At 43.2% G+C, this 20,480-nt stretch overlaps 1 protein-coding gene across 2 annotated transcripts in view; it reads right to left on the reverse strand.

The window, feature by feature from the left end:
• Positions 1-648: 648 nt before the first annotated feature.
• The window catches only part of LOC139378911 (sushi, von Willebrand factor type A, EGF and pentraxin domain containing 1), a 132,821-nt gene continuing 112,989 nt past the window's right edge, over positions 649-20,480 (reverse strand). The window contains exons 42-50 of one of the 2 annotated variants that reach the window (XM_071121513.1): positions 20,104-20,167; positions 19,760-19,933; positions 19,400-19,576; positions 18,495-18,680; positions 14,527-14,697; positions 13,778-13,873; positions 6,310-6,405; positions 2,277-2,370; positions 649-923 (exon numbers count right to left, since the gene is read on the reverse strand). In XM_071121513.1, coding sequence (XP_070977614.1) covers positions 893-923; positions 2,277-2,370; positions 6,310-6,405; positions 13,778-13,873; positions 14,527-14,697; positions 18,495-18,680; positions 19,400-19,576; positions 19,760-19,933; positions 20,104-20,167 — 1,089 coding nt within the window. In that variant the 3' untranslated portion in view covers positions 649-892. The remainder of the gene's footprint in view (positions 924-2,276; positions 2,371-6,309; positions 6,406-13,777; positions 13,874-14,526; positions 14,698-18,494; positions 18,681-19,399; positions 19,577-19,759; positions 19,934-20,103; positions 20,168-20,480) is intronic. The other variant, XM_071121514.1, reaches the window with a different exon arrangement.

The following is a 20,480-nucleotide window of genomic DNA, read 5'->3' on the forward strand; positions in this document are numbered from 1 at the left end:
GTTGCACTATGCATGCGGGTGTAGTCAATACTTGTATATTTAAACTTCTAGATTAGAATTGAGTGCATGTGTGACATCTGGATGGTTTGTTTATAGCCTAATGTTTATCTAGAATTATTAGGCGGCAGGTAGCTTAGTGGTTAGTGCATTTGGCCAGTACACAAAACATTGCTAGTTCAAATCCCAGAGCTGACTAGCTATAAAATCTGCTCTGCCCTTGAGCTAGGCACTTAACCCTTGCTCCAGGGTCACGGTCAGTAATGAATCCCTTACCGTTGGTGTCTCTGGAGTGAGATGTGCAACAACAAATCTATTTCATGCCACACTTTTACAGTTTACACTCCCTTATACATGTTTGACAGAGGATAAACATAAGCATCCCCAATTTGACTTTTTTGATGGTATAACATTTATTATAGAAATGTCTGTTTTGGCCTTTTAGATTCTATATTTTCTAAAGCATCATGTAATGCCTCATTTAGTAACTACAGTGGAGGGATAGACCATTAAGACTTCTAAATGACTATTTACTCCTATGCATATCAAGCACTATGGCTATTGACTAGAAGCATCATTAAAGAAGTAAAGTGAAGGAGAGGCTAATGATACACTATGCTTGCATCTGAAAAAGGAGGGAATGGAACGTTGTACTGTATTTTCTGCTTTAATAAAAATGTGAGAATAGTTTACACATTGGACAATCACAGTTTTTACACATCATACAAGTATATAGCAGCATATAGTTAATACTGTTGATTTTCTATATGAAAAAATACAGCTTTATTTTACAATGTATCGGGTTTGTTTTTTGAGAGGCAAATGCATGGTTTACAATTATGAAATAATTATACAAAACTCTCATTCGAGAGCAAGCTCTTTCACGCTGGACTTCTTAAAAATGAAAATATCCTGATTTTCTTTTCCTGTAAAGTGGAGAGAAAAAGAAAATTAGACTACAGCTTTTTTTTTTTTTATCGCATTTTCAAATCCTTTTCTTTCTGGCCTGAGCTTTTAAATGGAGAACAACATTGCCATTAGCCAGTATAGATGTCCTATTGGTGCCCTCCTGTTTTGCGCTGACTGTTGGGGTTTTAAAAAGCCCCGTTGGCTGTTCTCCATGTGAGAAAGCTTCACAATAAATGGATAGCCCTACAGCGTAGCTGAGCCAAATGGGTTCTATGATGACTCCGTGGAGACAGAAGTGAGTGGTTTCTCAATCAGTTATACCTGTCAGCCTTAAGTTTTACAGTACATTGGAACGGACTCGAAGGCAGTGGCGGCTGGTGGGGGAAGCTATAGGAGGGCCTGCTCATTGTAATGAATGGTATGGATTAAATGGAACGGAGTCAAATGTGGTTTCCAAATCTGTTTGATACCGTTCCATTCCAGCCATTACAATGACGTCATCACTCTATAGCTCCTCCCACCAGCCTCCACTGCTCAACAGAGTTCCCACAACTGACTCCCAAAGCTGAGTTTTTTCTTTAAAAAAATAAATAATAGGTAGAGATTCCAAGAATTCACATTGTCAGGAAAAAATCAACGTGGTCAGATGAGAAGAGCGTTCTGTTTTCGAGTGGTGCAGTATATCTACTTCCAATTAAGCTGACATGTGCTGAGTTAGTACTGGGCCTCTATCTCTATCCACCCACACCTTGGCCTACCTCCAACAGCGGGAGAGCTGAGGTGAGAGACACCTGGGTTCAATTACTATTTGAAATCTTTCAAATACTTTGAGTGCTTGCTCTAGCCTGCCTAGAATGCCAGATGGGCGGGGTTTGCCGTTTTGGGACTATTCTATTAGCCTTTAAGCCAGGCAAGCTCAATCAAGCACTGGTAAAGTATGTGAAATGATTTCTAGTAGTATCTGAATCCAGGTCTGGTGAGAGTGCTCCTCTCCCCCACTCATATTACAGAGAGATTGTATAGTGCACTTTGGAATACTGTGCTAGTGTGCGTCTCAAATGATGACACAAACAAAGCCTGATTCAGGGAAAAAGGAAGTGGAGTGCATATTATTTCCTGGGAAATGTTGCTTTGTCATTCTATCCAGTCTAGGGATACTCAAGCACACTAGTTCTGTGGGTGGTCTGATAGTACTAGTATGTGTATTTGCAGGAACGACAGTAAGTACAGTATTGTGTGAACATGCATGTGTTGATTGTCAGTTTGTGTGTGAATGTGAGAAGGGATTTGTGTGTATTTGTGAGGATGTACTTATGTTTGTAGTGTGAGTCTGTCTGTCTGTCTCCGTGTGTGTATGTTTGTCCTCTCACCTCGAGCAGTCGTGCCCGTTCCATCCTGGACTACATTGACACCGGTTAGGCCTGATACACCTTCCACCATTCAGACAGGGCGACAAGCACACCGCTGTGAAAACACACGCACTGTCAAGACCTCTGTAAACCCTTCATTCAACACGAACAAGCTCGCACACACCCACTCACCCACACACAGGTGTGGACACACACACACACACACACACACACACACACACACACACACACACACACACACACATTCAGTAAATGTCATTATCAGGATCTCAACTACAAGACTTCCTCATAATAAAACACGTTCACTGGTAGAACCCTTATAGTCCGCCACAGTGGACATAATACCCATAAAATCATGGAAATTGTTCCAATGATTTTTCCACCATAAAGTTTTCAAATTAAGACGTTTTCTAATGAGTAATCAATGACACAGGCGAAATGGGAATGCGGTCATCCCTCTGTGCAGCATGACTTGTGCTCACCCTTTTTCTAGGTACACTTACATATGGAAAGAGCATATGGAAAGAGTGCCTGTGACGAGACTTCCACTTTTGGACGTTAACAAGGTGACACTCTTACTTAACTCCTCCACATTTACAGGATTGGTTGAACAGTGCAGAGAGAACCTCCACCGACAGTTTTCTTTTCTTCCTGTCGAAACCAGTGGAGAGGATCTACAGTTGAAGTCGGAAGTTTACATACACTTCGGTTGGAGTCATTAAAACTCGTTTTTCAACCACTCCACAACTTTCTTGTTAACAAACTATAGTTTTGGCAAGTCGGTTAGGACATCTGCTGTGTGCATGACACAAGTAATTTTTCCAACAATTGTTTACAGATTATTTCACTTATAATTCCCTGTATCACAATTCCAGTGGGTCAGAAGTTTACATACACTAAGTTGACTGTGCCTTTAAACAGCTTGGAAAATTCCAGAAAATGATCTCATGGCTTTAGAGTCAATTGGAGTTGTACCTGTGGATGTATTTCAAGGCCTACCTTCAAACTCGGTGCCTATTTGCTTGACATCATAGGAAAATCAAAAGAAATCAGCCAAGACCTCAGAATTTCCAAACGCCTAAAGGTACCACGTTCATCTGTACAAACAATAGTATGCAAGTATAAACACCATGGGACCACGCAGCTGTCATACCACTCAGGAAGGAGACGCATTCTGTCTCCTAGAGAGGAATGTACTTTGGTGCGAAAAGTGCAAATCAATCCCAGAACAACAGCAAACGACCTTGTGAAGATGCTGTAGGAAACAGTTACAAAAGTATCTATATCCACAGTTAAACAAGTCCTATATCGGCATAACCTGAAAGGCCGCTCGGCAAGAAAGTAGCCACTGCTCCAAAACTGACATAAAAAAGCCAGACTACGGTTTGCAACTGCACATGGGGACAAAGATCGTGCTTTTTGTAGAAATGTCCTCTGGTCTGATGAAACAAAAATAGAACTGTTTGGCCATAATGACCATTGTTATGTTTGGAGGAAAAATGGGGAGGCTTGCAAGCCAAAGAACACCATCCCAACCGTGAAGCACGGCGGTGGCAGCATCATGTTGTGAGGGTGCTTTTCTGCAGGAGGGACTGGTGCACTTCACAAAATAGATGGCATCATGAGGTAGGAAAATTATGTGGATATATTGAAGCAACATCTCAAGACATCAGTCAGGAAGTTAAAGCTTGGTCACAAATGGGTCTTCCAAAAGGACAATGACCCCAAGCATACTTCCAAAGTTGTGGCAAAATGGCTTAAGGACAACAAAGTCAAGTGGAGTGGCCATCACAAAGTCCTGACCTCAATCCTATAGAACATTTGTGGGCAGAACTGAAAAAGCGTGTGCGAGCAAGGAGGCCAACAAACCTGACTGAGTTACACCAGCTCTGTCAGGAGGAATGGGCCAAAATTCACCCAACTTATTGTGGGAAGCTTGTGGAAGGCTACCCGAAACGTTTGACCCAAGTTAAACAATTTAAAGGCAATGCTACCAAATACTAATTGAGTGTATGTAAACTTCTGACCCACTGGGAATGTAATGTACATGGGGCCACAGTGTCTCCTGACCCCTCCTGTCTCAGCCTCCAGTATTTATGCTGCAGTAGTTTACGTGTCGGGGGGCTAGGGTCAATTTGTTATATCTGGAGTACTTCTCCTGTCTTATCCGGTGTCCTGTGTGAATTTAAGTATGCTCTCTCTCTTTCTCTCGGAGGACCTGAGCCCTAGGACCATGCCTCAGGACTACTTTTTCATGATGACTCCTTGATGTCCCCAGTCCACCTGGCCGAGCTGCTGCTCCAGTTTTAACTGTTCTGTCTGCGGATATGGAACCCTAACCAGTTCACTGGACGTGCTACCTGTCCCAGACCTGTTGTTTTCAACTCTCTAGAGACAGCAGGAGTGGTAGAGATACTCTTAATGATCGGCTATGAAAAGCCAACTGACATTTACTCCTGAGGTGCTGACTTGCTGCACCCTCGACAACTACTGTGATTATTATTATTTGACCATGCTGGTCATTTATTAACATTTTAACATCTTGGCCATGTTCTGTTATAATCTCTATCCGGCACAGCCAGAAGAGGACTGGCCACCCCTCATAGCCTGGTTCCTCTCTAGGTTTCTTCCTTGGTTTTGGCCTTTCTAGGGAGTTTTTCCTAGTCACTGTGCTTCTACACCTGCACTGCTTGCTGTTTGGGGTTTTTGGCTGGGTTTCTAGGCTGGGTTTCTGTACAGCACTTTGAGATATCAGCTGATGTACGAAGGGCTATATAAATACATTTGATTTGATTTGATTTGATGAGAGAAATAAAAGCTGAAATAAATATTTCTCTCTACTATTATTCTGACATTTCACATTCTTAAAATAAAGCGGTGATCCTAACTGACGTAAGACAGGGAATCTTTACTAGGATTAAATGTCAGGAATTGTGAAAAACTGAGTTGAAATGTATTTGGCTAAGGTGTATGTAAACTTCCGAATTCAACTGTATATGTAGTTTCAGGCGTTTCTTTTACACCTGCTACGTTAAATTACATGATCACTATTAGTAGTGCTTTCCACATTCATATTCTCCTGAAATGCATACCAAAACTACATTCACACAGAAAGAGGACATGAGCAAAAATGCAATGGAAAAGAAGAGACATTAGTTTCTTGGTTTCAGTATTAACCACATCCACATTGAGAGGAGGATGTCATCGTGTGTGGAAAAACCAAAGCATGGTAACATACTGTACATCAGACGTTGTGATGTCGCCACTCGCTGACAATGCCTTAGTAATTGCCCCTCAGGGATTGGTAAAGTTGAATAGAATTTAACAGTAAGCCTAACAATCAGAGAGGTAGTCTGTTTCTACAGGACAGGGTCAGGTTTCTGTCCATGCTTCTATGATGATTGCAGCGTTTGCTTTGGGCTCTGTTAAGGAACAATGACTTTCACAGCAAACACATCGGTTTTCATGGACGCAGCATTACCGCTGCAACAGTAGCTTACAGTGTGGCTTACAGTGTGACTTGCACTGACACAGACCGAATGGGTGGATAAGTACCTCTGATCATTAATTAATTCTCTCCCTGATGTCATCAACACTTAAAAAACCGTTTCTCACCAGTCATTACCAGCCTATAACAATATTCAGTATCTTTTAGACAGATGTCTTAAGTCAGCAATTAAGTCCTATTACTTATTTGAAGAAAAACGTTTAAAGAAAAACATTTGTGACTTCTCACAGTAAGTTTAGTTTCATGCTTTTTGCTTCACTGCTTTAATCAGTGACAGCCTGTTGACATTCTGTACAGTATCTAACACTGTCGCCATAGAGGCAACAAGATAATATTTTCCGTACAAATGTCTTATCAAACATTCCATACAAGTTAAGGCCCCCTACAGAAAGTCAATGGGAGACATCACAAAATGGTAGGGAAACCTCAGGTGAGCAAGTATATAAGAGAAGGACCTGTCTTACGTCACTGAGCTCCTCACACACACTCCTCACACACACACACACACAGCACATACACACTCACCGCTGTGGCAGCGCGTCCCCATCCAGCCCGTGGGACACTCGCACTGATAGGGCGCCACACACCTCCCACCGTTCAGACACGGCAGGATGCAGATCGCTGTGATTCGATTGGACGAACACAAACAGAAACAGAAAGTCATAATTTGTCCTTCACCTCACTGACTAGGCCTATGTGGTCATTCACCACAGGCAAGCTGTGTCAAAAGAGCTGCCTTCTCTCTGGCTACGTCCAAAATGGCACCCTATTCCTTACATAGTGTATGTACTACCCTACTGAATAGAAATATAAACGCAACATATAAAGTGTTGGTCATATGTTTCATGAGCTGAAATAAAGATCCCAGAAATGTTCCATATACACAAAAAGCTTTTTATTATTTTTATGCACAAATTTGTTTGCATCCCTGTTAGTGTGCATTTCTCTTTTCCCAAGATAATCCATCCACTTTACAAGTGTGGCATATCAAGAAGCTGATTAAAGCATGACCATTACACAGGTGCACCTTGTGCTGGGACAATAAAAGGCTACTCTAAAATGTGCAGTTCTGTCACACAACACAATGCCACAGATGTCTCAAGTTTTGAGGAAGTGTGCAATTGGCATGTTGACTACAGGAATGTCCACCATAGCTGTTGGTAGGGAATGGAATGTTAATTTCTCTACCATAATTCATCTTCAACGTCGTTTTAGAGAATTTGGCAGTACGTCCAACCGGCCTCACAACCGCAGACCACGTGTAACCACACCAGCCCAGAATCTCCACATCTTGCTTCTTCACCTGCGGGATCGTATGAGACCAGCCACCTGGACAGCTGATGTCGGTTTGCACAACTGAAGAATTTCTGCACAAACTGTCAGAAACCATCTCAGGGAAGCTCATCTGTGTGCTCGTCATCCTCACCAGGGTCTTGACTTGACTGCAGTTCAGCATCGTAACCAACTTCAGTGGGCAAATGCTCACCTTTGATGGCCACTGTCATGCTGGAGAAGTACGCTCTTCACGAAGGAATCCCGGTTTCAGCTGTACCGGGCAGATGGCAGACCATGTATATGGCGTCGTGTAGGCGAACGGTTTGCTGATGTCAACGTTGTGAACAGAGTGCCCCATGGTGGCGGTGGGGTTATGGTATTGGCAGGCATAAGCTACGGATATCGAAGACAATTGCATTTTATCGATGGCAATTTGAATGCACAGAGATACCTTGACGAGATCCTGAGGCTTATTGTCGTGTCATTCATCCAATGCTGTTAAGATACTGGGCATAATGCCAACCCCGAGATGGCGCTAGTGGGGCACATATCTAGGATATATAAACAGGTGCATTATGAGTGTCTGATTAGGATGTCGTGACCTGTAACATGTAATACCTGACTAAAGGATTATGGAAAAGAAGAAAGATTCATTTTTAACACGTGAACAAACTCAAGCAGAGGGGTCTGGTCAATATGTTGTGAGGCTGCGTCAATTGTCTGATTCATGTGATTTCGGGTCAATGATCAGAGACAGACTGGTGATTGGCTGTAAAAAATAAGAGTAAGAGCAAGCATGCTGCGTGAACCACAACCTACGCTGACTTAAGCCATAGATATATGCAGAGCAAGCAAACAGACGCAAATCCAATTAAAAAAGATGAACACTGTCCCTGAACAGGCAGAATCTGTCAATTATCCCACTCAGAACAAATACAGAGACCATGTTGATAAATAATGGAAACATAATTCCTCGGACAGTGATGCAAGGTGGAAAAATTCTAAAGATGTGTTCATGTACTGTGGATCAAACACACGCAAGAGCCAAATACCCGGCATATGGGGTTATATGCAAATTCTGTGGGGGGGGGGGAAACGATTTTGCTAAAGCGTGCAGACAAAGTAAGCCTGTCAATCTACCAGAACAGGAGACATGCAGTGATCATAATGATGATGAAGAAGCGGACACGCTACACATGACAGATGTCAATTCTGTTCAAAGATAAAGGATTTACAAACTTAAAGCTTGCCCCACTGGCATGTGATAACTGTGATTATGATCCGACCAGGATGGAGATGCAAAGCTACAACCAACCAAGCAAGGCAAGGCTAAGGCTGTACCATGGCAGGGGGGTGTGAACTACAAGCAAATCATGATGGGGAAACATATGTGCTGAAGTTCCAAGTGGTTAAAACCTTGCAAAAGCTTCTCCTTTCAGCAGAAACGTGTGAAAAGCCAATAAAGATGTGATGTGGGCTTGACATTCTCAACATGATGCTGCATTGGAGCAAATCGAGAACTTGAGGTAATACTGAGGTACTATGACCTCTGAGGAAGTGACCCTAAAATGTGATGCAAGTGACAAAGGCCTGCTGCAGAAGGGGCAGCCCATTGCAGTTGCTTCAAGGACATTGACACCCACGGAGCAAGGATATGCCCAAATTGAAAAGGAGTGCCTAGCCATAGTGTTTGCCTGTGACCGTTTTAGCAATACCTCCATGGTAGAGACTTTATCACAGTGCACATTGATCAAAGGCCGCTTGAGGTCTTCTTCTAAAAACCTCTTCTATCTGCCCCGAAGCGACTCCAAAGGATGATGCTAAAGATTCAGCGTTATCAACTGCAGGTAGTATACAAGAAAGGAGTAGAGCTTCACATTGCAGATTTCTTGTCTAGAGCAGCACTACCGACAACTAGTCAGCCGCAATATCAAATCAAATTTTATTTGTCACATGCGCCGAATACAACAGGTGTAGACCTTGCAGTGAAATGCTGACTTGCAAGCCCTTAACCAACAATGCAGTTTTAAGAAAATACCTATAAAAAAAGTAAGAGATGTGAATAACAAATAATTAAAGAGCAGCAGTAAATAAAAAAGGGGGTAAATATAAATAAAGAGAATAAAGAGTTGCAGCAGAGCAAAAGGGGGGGGGGGGGCAATGCAAATAGTCTGGATAGCCATTTGATTAGCTGTTCAGGATTCTTATGGCTTGGGGGAAGAAGTTTTTTAGAAGTCTCTTGCACCTAGACTTGGCGCTCCGGTACCGCTTGCCATACGGTAGCAGAGAACAGCCTATGACTAGGGTGGCTGGAGTCTTTGACTATTTTAAGGACCTTCCTCTGACACCGCCTGGTATAGAGATCCTGGATGACAGGAAGCTTGGCCCCGGTGATGTACTGGGCCGTATACACATCCCTCTGTAGTGACTTACAGTCGGAGGCTGAGCAGTTGCCATACCAGGCAGTGATGCAGCCCGTCAGGATGCTCTCGATGGTGCAGCTGTAAAACCTTTTTAGGATCTGAGGACCCATGCCAAATATTTTCAGTCTCCTGAGGTGGGTATAGGTTTTGTCCTGCCCTCTTCACAACTGTTTTGGTGTGTTTGGACCATGTTAGTTTGTTGGTGATGTGGACGCCAAGGAACTTGAAGCTCTCAACCTGCTCCACTACAGCCCCGTCTATGAGAATGGGGGCGTTCTCGGTCCTCCTTTTCCTGTAGTCCACAATCATCTCCTTTGTTTTGATCACGTTGAGGTTCTTGTCCTTGCACCACACACTCAGGCTGTCTCATTGTTGTCGATGATCAGGCCTACTACTGTTAGGCCTGATCACCCTGTCATCAGTAAACTTAATGATGGTGTTGGAGTCGTGCCTGGCTATGCAGTCATGAGTGAACAGGGAGTACAGGAGGGGACTGAGTACGCACCCCTGAGGGGCCCCCGTGTTGAGGATCAGCGTGGCAGATGTGTTGTTGCCTACCCTTACCACCTGGGGGGCAGTCCGTCAGGATGTCCAGGATCCAGTTGCAGAGGGAGTTGTTTAGTCCCAGGGTCCTTAGCTTAGTCTGCTTGGACCAATGAGACTGTTTATGCTCTACAGGCTGAGGTTGAAGATGTGAACCATGCTACTGATCAAAACATCTCCCCGTGGACATGGGATGCTATCAAAGCTCATTCAGCAGAGGAGAAGACTTCTCGAATGCTTCAGTCTTTTAGCCGAAGAGGCTGGCCGGACACAAGAAAGAGTACGCCCATCCTGTTGAGGAACTACTGGACATACAGAGACGAACTCACAATGCAGGAAGAGGTCGTCTACAAACGCGACAGGGTGGTATTACCAGAAACTCTACTCCCAATGATTCTCTCTTGTATCCGTGCGGGACACATTCAGCGGTCAAAGCCAGTGCCAGGAAAGCCAGACACTCAGTATTCTGGCCCAACATGACCCAAGAAATGAAACATTTTGTGGCTGTGTGCAGCATATGTAATGCTAATCTACCTAAGCAGCAAAAGGAAACGCTGCACCCACATGACGTACCAAACACTTCCTTGGTCTACAGTGGGAATGGATCTATTCACAGTCAAGAACGTTCCTTTTGTGATTGTACTGGACTACTATTCATATTTTTGAGAGGTGGAGAAAGTGATTGACACAACAGCCGCTTGCATCATCGACTCTTTTAAGCAGCAGTTTAGCAGCTATGGCATACCTGACAGTGGTGTAGTTACGGATAATGGGCCCCAGTTTACGAGTCAAGACTTTGCTTTGTTTGCAAAAGCCTGGGAGTTCCATCATGTGACCTCCTCACCCTACCACAGTCAGAGTAATGGTAAAGTGGAGTCAGCAGTGAAAATAGACTCTCATCACAAAGGCTATGCAGGAAGGCACAGATGTGTGGCAAGCCATTTTGGCGTGGAAAAATACTCCCACAGAGGGCTTCGACAGCAGTCCTGTACAGCGCTTCATGTCTAGACCCACTCCCAAGCTCCTCGCACCAAAGGGCATTAGGGATGTTCAGGCACACAAACGTGCACGCAAGGACAACTAAAAAATTTCTATGACCAGCATGCAAAAAATCTGCCTGTAATAAAACAAGGCCAAGCTGTCAGAGTGCTCCTGTCACCTCATGCCAGGGATGCCACATGGAGTCTTGGCACATGCATTGGGCACATCAGCGCAAGGTCATATGAAAGTAAAGGGCTGAAAGTACGGAAGGAACCGGAAGGACATACGCCCAGTTCAGGAGACCATAGGGCACAGGAGGGCCACATGGGTAGACTGGAAATATCCTCTGGATGGTGTGGGCAGGGCACATAATGAGGAGACGGGGAAGACCCCACCAGGGCAGTTATCTCTGCCTACCGTGCCTCCACAATTTCAGGAGGCTGTGGAAGAGGAAGGAGAGGCCATGAGGCTCCCAGAGGTGCCAGGAGAGGACCCGAGGTTACCAGATGTACCCAACATCCCGGAGGTGCCCAACGTCCCAGAGGACCCGAGGATACCAGATGTACCCAACATCCCGGAGGTGCCCAACGTCCCAGAGGACCCGAGGATACCAGATGTACCCAACATCCCGGAGGTGCCCAACGTCTCAGAGGACCCGAGGATACCAGATGTACCCAACATCCCGGAGGTGCCCAACGTCCCAGAGGTGCCAGGAAAGGACCCGAGGATACCAGATGTACCCAACATCCCGGAGGTGCCCAACGTCCCAGAGGACCCGAGGACACCAGATGTACCCAACATCCCGGAGGTGCCCAACATCTCAGAGGACCTGAGGATACCAGATGTACCCAACATCCCGGAGGTGCCCAACGTCCCAGAGGTGCCAGGAAAGGACCCGAGGATACCAGATGTACCCAACATCCCGAAGGTGCCCAACGTCCCAGAGGTGCCCAATATTCCACCAGTGCGACACAGTACGATAAGGGCTAACATAAGAATGCCCCTGTGGTACGGGGAATATGTCCCTTAAATATGTCCCTTAAATTACAAGTTAAAAAGGTGTTGATAATGTAAATAGGTATTTTCACTGTCGTATTAGAATGGTATGAAGTGCTCGAGCTAATTATATATGAAAACGAAGATGTTAAGATAATGGGCATAATGCAAACCCAAAGATGGCGATAGTTTTTTAAAATATATTTTTTACAATATTGTATTACAGTATTATTACAATATTATATTATTATATTATTATTACAATATTATATTATTACAGTATATTACAATATTATATTATTACAGTATATTACAATATAATATTATTACAGTATATTACAATATAATATTATTACAGTATTATTACAATACTATATTATTACAATATTATATTATTACAGTATTATTACAATACTATATTATTACAATATTATATTATTACAGTATTATTACAATATTACAGAACAGAGAAAAAATATATAATAATTTCCTACAATTTTGGGAAAAATTATGATTATAAAACAATGATTATAAAACAATCAAAAGCCAGTGCCATTATTCCATGGGAGTCCTATGGAAGTTTTTTTAAATGCTCAGGAGTTGAGAATATTGTTTCATCTAGAGACCAAAAAGCTGAACAGAAAAACAAATTTGCAGGAGGGTGGAATTGCATTGAATTAAAGTTATAATAATATTGATTAGAGAATAGAGTGCAGTGCATCATGATAGATTTGAGATTGCTATAGTGAGAAATCTAATAAGAGACTATCACTCTTACTTTGAGAGACTGCCAAACACATTATGTGCATTTCCTAGGCACATTTTCAATTACTGGAAATCACATGACATTATTTCCCCAAAACAATTGATGGAAGTGCATGAGTCATAATGGAAGCAGAGAGCTGAGTAAGTGTTATGAATTTTATGAATAATGACTAAATAATGTACACATTTAATTAGAACTATAACTAATTGAATTCTACCCTGTTTCACTATATCTGATTAATAGTGTTAGTTCATAAGAAAGAGGTTATGTAGCATCAACAAGGAGTAATTAAACATAATAAAAGGACAACAAGGAGTAATTAAACATAATAAACACAGCTCCAACTAGGTTGGAGGGGGGAAGAGAGGAATGCATGTGTGTGCCTAACGAAAACAAAGAGGGTCCTTAACCTATGTTTGAACCAACCCAGCTATAACTCTGTGAAGATAAAATGAGACAGCGAGAGCCCCTCCAGGTTTTCCGTATCTGGGAGGGACTGGAACTGTCAGCTAAGTGGTAATAAACTGTGGTGAGACTTCGGGAGATAATCCAGATATAATGTGTAATGTATGTGTGTTAGTGGGTTGGAATGGACTTTTGAAGCCTTTGTCTTTGTCGGAGAGAAGGAGGGACATTTAAACGCTGACAAAATGTTAGGTATATAAACCAATGTACATGGTATTATGACCAGAGCTCTCGGAAATAAACGCTACTGATTAATTTTGAGACTGATCTTGTCAATTTTACGCAAATAAGAACCTTACACATTCTTATAAATGGACAAAGTGTTTTGCTTTGTTACAATTGAATTGGTTAATGAACATATAGGAATTCAATTCCTCCAACAGTAAGTCTGAAAGATTCACATTACCCAGTGTGTCTATTTTTGTGTAGATACACAGTGTCTGTAATACAGCAACTCACTCTATTACAGGGAGACTGTCTGTTTTTGTTTCTAGTCTGCCCATCCATCCAAAATAAATGTGATAGATTGATTTATAATACTTACGTTCCTCACACAGTCTGCCCATCCACCCCTCAGGACAGGAACAGGTGTTGGGTCTCTGACACACCCCTCCGTTCAGGCACTGTAGCCAACACACCGCTGCAGAGGAAAGGACAAACACGCCTTATTAAAGCCAAAATACTGACACATCCTCCAAACAGTCCCCATCTCACAAGTGTGTAGATCAGGGGTGGGCAACTCCAGTCCTCGAAGGCCTGATTGGTGTCACAGTTTTGCCCCAGCTCCAGCTAACACACCTGACTCCAATAATCACCTAATCATGAGCTTCCGTTTAGAATGCAATTTGATTAAATCAGCTGTGTTTGTTAGGGATAGAGAAAAAGTGTGACACCAATCACGCCCTGGAGGACTGGAGTTGCCCACCCCCGGTATAGACCGTAGAGAAAGCATTCAGTTAAAATAGCTAATCTTGTTTAATAGAAACGAGAACATATTACTGGTAGCCATGCTGTGATGGGGCCTTGACCATGCCGACTTCATGCACTGGGATAAAGATAGCATTCAAAAAGACAGCATTCCTTTATAGAAACGGTTCAATTCATAACTGATGGTGCCTTAGACACAGGCATCACTGGACAACCCTGCTATCTAGTATGTCAAAGTCAAGTGAGTGGAGTGGTGAATGTGCTCAGTACAAGTGACTGGAGAAGCGGAGGGGAGGGCACGCAAGCTGTCAGGAGTAGAGGATGCCCTCCTTTTAGGACGCAGAGGTAAGGGTGCAGTCGCTCTACCTCTGCAGGTGGGAGGGGGGGTCCAGGTCCCGTTCTCCAGACACACACTCCTGCTGTGGCCCTCCATGGCGTACCCTCCGAAACACGAGTACATCGCCACATCCCCAAACTGGAACACCGCCCCCCGCACCACCCCGTGGGCCACGTGGCGAGGGGGGCCGCAGGAGACCCCTGTGCCGAAACGGACGGACAGCCCCTCTGGTTACTTACAACTCATTTGGGCCACATGTTATGTACATGTTATCACATTCCTTTAAACTCATTTGGGCCACTGTGCTTGAAATAATGGACCAACATTGCTTCATATTTTCCCTTCGATAGAACCACCTGGCAATAAAGATCACGTTGAAGGAAAAGTATGAATGCCATGCAAAGATGTGTCAAATGATGTGTTTGTGACTCTACAGTCTGCGTTCCTTGTAAGAAAACCCTGAAAACAAACCAATGAGAATCGGTTAGTGTTGGAGCCGACAGGGGAGTCCTCAAAAACACAAGAGCCAGGCAGACATGCAAATACATCGACATCCACACGCCACACCATACCAAACAGCATTGTACTGTAAACCAACAGTATCACCAACAAACGTGAAAATTTAGAGAGAATTAAAACACAATGGAAGCCATAGCAGCTAGAAGCCCTTAAGGAGTTACAAACATGCTATGAAAGCAGCTGATCTACTTAATGTCTAACCCATTCAGCCAGCCTAACACGCTGCCCCCACAGAGACAAAGGAGAGGAGGTGATGGGAACAGTACAACAGAAAATAGTATGGTTCCATGCTCAATGCCCAGCAGGAAGGTCATGCGGACAGCATAGGACAACGAATGTGTGGTGGATCTTTTATGTCGATGAATAGTTTTTGATGGATTTCTCAAACTGCTATGTTATGAATCGATTCACTTCTGGATAGTAAAAATAGTTTTGGAAAAAACAGTGGACTTGATTCAGGATCATGACCCAAATTATCCCAGAGAGAGACCAGTTTATCACCTAAGCCACTGCACAGATGCCTCTTTGTACAAGTACATACCGATCCCCACCCTTCATTGGAGAAACACAAGCTTGGAAGCGAACACAGCAACAGTGTCAGCGATTTCCCCCTGTGAATCATGTTTCCATCATCTTTGCTAATTTACACGTTTCTAACCACTGTGTTGTGGGTTCAGAACGACATGGGATTTATTACGTAAGCAGCTAAAACTGCTAAAAACCTGCCTGTGTGGTTTTAACATGTTAGGTTTATGGGTCAAGGCATGTATAGGTACGTTTCATAACCACTCGTGTGAGAATACAATGTGTTTCTCTTGACATCTGACTGTCTTATTGTCTGCTGGGAACGTGGAGTGATAATAGGAGTCGAAGAAAGAACTGGATCTATTTTCAGGTCATTATTGTAAAAGAGAACGTGTTCTCAATGACTTACAGTTGAAGTCGGAAGTCTACATACACTTAGGTTGGAGTCATTAAAACTCATTTTTCAACCACTCCACAAATTTCTTGTTAACAAACAATAGTTTTGGCAAGTCGGTTAGGACATCTACTTTGTGCATGACAAGTCATTTTTCCAACAATTGTTTACAGACAGATTATTTCACTTATAATTCACTGTATCACAATTCCAGTGGGTCAGAAGTTTACATACACTAAGCTGACTGTGCCTTTAAACAGCTTGAAAAATTCCAGGAAATTAGGGCATGGCTTTAGAAGCTTCTGATAGGCTAATTGACATAATTTGAGTCAATTGGACGTGTACTTGTGGATGTATTTCAAGGCCTACCTTCAAACTCAGTGCCTCTTTGCTTGACATCATGAGAAAATCAAAAATAAATCAGCCAAGACCTCAGAAAAAAATTCTGGTTCATCCTTGGGAGCAATTTCCAAACGCCTGAAGGTACCATGTTCATCTGTACAAACAATAGTATACAAGTATGAACACCATGGGACCACGCATACCGGTCAGCAAGGAGGCGCGTTCTGTCTCCTAGAGATGAATGTACTTTGGTACGAAAAGTGCAAATCATTCCCAGAACAACAGCAAAGGACCTTGTGAAGGTGCTGGAGGAAACAGATACAAAAGTATCTATATCCACAGTAAAACGAGTCCTATATCGACATAACCTGAAAGGCCTCTCAGCAAGGAATAAGCCACTGCTCTAAAACCGACATAAAAAAGCCAGACTACGGTTTGCAACTGCACATGGAGACAAAGATCGTACTTTTTGTAGAAATGTTCTCTGGTCTGATGAAACAAAAATAGAATTGTTTGGCCATCGTTATGTTTGGAGGGAAAAAGGGGAGGATTGCAAGCTGAAGAACACCAACCGTGATGCACGGGGTGGCAGCATCATGTTGTGGGGGTGCTTTGCTGCAGGAGGGACTGGTGTACTTCACAAAATAGATGGCATCATGTGGAAGGACAATTATGTGGATATATTGAAGCAACATCTCAAGACATCAGTCAGGAAGTTAAAGCTTGGTCGCAAAATGGGTCTTATAAATGGACAATGACCCCAAGCACACTTCCAAAGTTGTGGCAAAATGGCTTAAGGACAACAAAGTCAAGGTATTGGAGTGGCCATCACAAAGCCCTGACCTCAATCCTATAGAAAATGTGTGGGCAGAACTGAAAAAGGGTGTGTGAGTAAGGAGGCCTACAAACCTGACTGAGTTACACCAGCTCTGTCAGAAGGAATGGGCCAAAATTAACCCAACTTATTGTGGGAAGCTATCCGAAACTTTTGACCTAAGATAAACAATTTAAAGGAAATGCTACCAAATTCTAATTGAGTGTATGTAAACTTCTGACCCACTGGGAATGTGATGAAAGAACTAAAAGCTAAAATAAATCATTCTCCCTAACTGACCTAAGACAGGGAATTTTTACTAGGATTAAATGTCAGGAATTGTGAAAAACGGAGTTTAAATGTATTTGGCTAAGGTGTATGTAAACTTCTGACTTCAACTGTACCTGGTTAAATAAGGAAAACAGTATATTGGAGTGGGCTCCCACCCGGTTAAAGGGAAACCACTGAAAAACAATATTTTTGTATTTTCTTCCGCATTAGTCCACTTGATACAGTCCCAAAAAGTTTATCATGTCAGCAGTCAAGTTTTCAAGATATTGGACTTTTAAAGTATTACCGGCCACATCATCATGATGATGCAAAATGCAACAAAATCAATATGATGACTCATACTCAACAGTCTTCATCTCAGTAACTCATATCTAATCTGTCAGAGCTACCTTCTGGAACATGAATGTTCCACCTAGGCTGCGTCTGAAATTCACTTCATAGTGCACTACTGTTAAAACAAGGGCCCATAGGGCTCGGGTCAAAAGTAGTACGCTATATAGGGAACAGGGTGCCATTTGGGACACAGACTAGAGAACACACTTGATGGCTGTACTGTTTTTATGGCTGTTCTTCTTTTGATAAACCAATAACCTTAAAGTGTACCAGGGGAAGGGATGGTGAGAGAATGAAAGAGAAATTAAGATTCAATCCCTCTATGTTGACCTAGAGTGGTACCTTATCTTGAAATCCTCGTCTCGTTCCAATGTCAATATCCCGGTTGGGACGTGATAATAAAAGACTAATATGTGAGGGGTTGGTGTAGTCGACCTACCAGTCACATCTTACATTGCTGACCAGACACTCTCGGAGTAGTGCACTATGTTGTCATGATGTGGTAGGTTTTGGTGTTAAGGCTCATTCATTCACTCATTCATTCAAGCCCTGCACTAACATACCTGATTCGACTAAACCTTTGTTTTCGTAGTTTAAATGGTTTACCATTATCTTTATCTAACCATGTCAATTAAGGTAATTGAGAACACATTCACTTTTACAATAACGACCTAATCGGGTATGTTAGTACTGGGCTGGAACAAAACCATGCTCCCCAAGTGGATATCCAGGACCAGAACCCGGATTAAAGAACAGTAGTTTAAAGTGTATCTACTCACTCTCACAGACAGTGCTGACTGGGGTCCATGTCTGGTCTGTCCTACAGGTGATGGTGGCGGTGCCCTTGGCCTGGTGACCCATGGGACAGGCGGGCGGTAACGACTGGCCCACGTAGAACAGCTGTTTAGAGGTGTTCACACCCCCACCGCTCACCTTCCATCCCGGGGGAGGGGGACACGGCTTGGCTGCATGGGGAGACCCAGAGTATAGTAGTATTGGAATACACTATAGACAGGTTTGACAAGAGTCTATGTGGGTAAAATGTTTGTGAGAAGAATACCAGTTGGAGACAACTCATGCTTATGCATAGAGTATAATGGCGGATTACAGACAGGTTCGGCATAAGCCCAGGTGCTACGTAGAAATGTCATAACAAGGTGTGTAAATGTTTGTGAGACTATGCAAGCTGTGTGCTCAGTGCTCTTAATGATATTATTTTCAGGTCGTTAGCTACTGACGAAGTCAGTTTTGAAACAGCATGTGAAAGAGTGATGATGTTGCACAGTATCCCAATCGACTGTGCCGGCCTTCCCCTCCCTCTGTGGTCTGTGTAACAGTCAGCGTGTAAATTGGGAAACAATTATACAACGGGGTATGTCTAATCCTGAATACTGATTGGTTAAAACCGCATTCCAGCCAGTGTCTATTCCACAAGTTACCACCGGCTAAATCTATGATGTTAAAATGCCTATTTACTCTGTTCCAGATTGTAAACAAATAGAAAGAACAGACCCTGAGATAAATTAATATAATAAAACCAGCAGCATGGATTGGCTCCTTTATTTTGTCTATGAATAGGGCCAGGAGTTATCCCTGACCATGTGACCTGTCCCAGAAAAACTCCTGTAACACATTCGTGTTAGTTGTGATGTTGTAGTGATGTTGGTTTGTCTCAAAGTCTTACGTTGACAGAAGGGGAAGGTGGAGCTCCATGTCCCGTCTCCCATACACACCACCAGAGTATCCCCCTTTAGGGCGTAGCCTTTATCACACTGAAACGCAACAGCACGCCCGGTGGTCAGGTTCTCTTCCTGCACCCTGCCATTCAACAGCTCCTTGGGGATGTCACAACCCTGGCCAACTGAGAGGAGAGAGAGAAAGAAAGGTAGAGGGAGGGAAAGAGAGAAAGGGAGAGATATTTAGAGAAAATTGATTATGATTCTTTTCCATTGCCTATTTCAAATGCTCGAGTAGATTACAAGTTGCCCGTCTTAAATGCCTCAGAGGACAATATGATAAACCTGGAATAACGCGCCATCCACACCTTTACATGTTGGTGCAGGCAGGCTCCATGTTCCATTGGCCAGACAGGTGAGGTTCTGTGGGCCAACCAGATGTAAGCCAGGGTTGCACACGTAGCTGACGTTGCCCTGGTACGCTTCGTCCGATGTCTGTACCTCTGCATTCTCCACAGAGGGGGGTGGGCCACATGATACAGCTGAGGACACAGAACATTTGGATGTGGAAAATAGTAATCATTTCTGCTAAATTGGTGCATTTAAACGTATTCAATCACGCACGTTCATACTGTATGTAAATTGACACGAAGGAACAATTCCATTCTATATCAAAACTCACATACACGTGCGTGCACACACACACACTTACTGACGCACGTAGGCTGAGCCCCACTCCATGTTCTGTCTCCTTGACAGGTCTGTACAGAGTCTCCCTGTAATAGAGTGAGTAGCTGTATTACAGACACTGTGTATCTATGCAAAAATAGACACACTGGGAATTGTGAATCTATCTGCTAACACAGACTCACAAAGCTCTCTCTGCTTCCATTATGACTCAGCATGCACTTTCATTAATAGTTTTGGGGAAATGATGTCATGTGATTTCCAGTAATAGGTCATGTTTCATGGTTCCACCTGTCACCAGCGGACGGCAGAGAGGTCCCAGAGACATTAACGACACTCAGGCGTGTCCTATTTACTCATTATGATTTCGCTGTTAAAAGAGGTGTGTTTGCTGTTGTCCTT

Source organism: Oncorhynchus clarkii, chromosome 21 (genome assembly GCF_045791955.1).
Source record: "Oncorhynchus clarkii lewisi isolate Uvic-CL-2024 chromosome 21, UVic_Ocla_1.0, whole genome shotgun sequence".
Taxonomy (NCBI): Eukaryota; Metazoa; Chordata; class Actinopteri; order Salmoniformes; family Salmonidae; genus Oncorhynchus; species Oncorhynchus clarkii.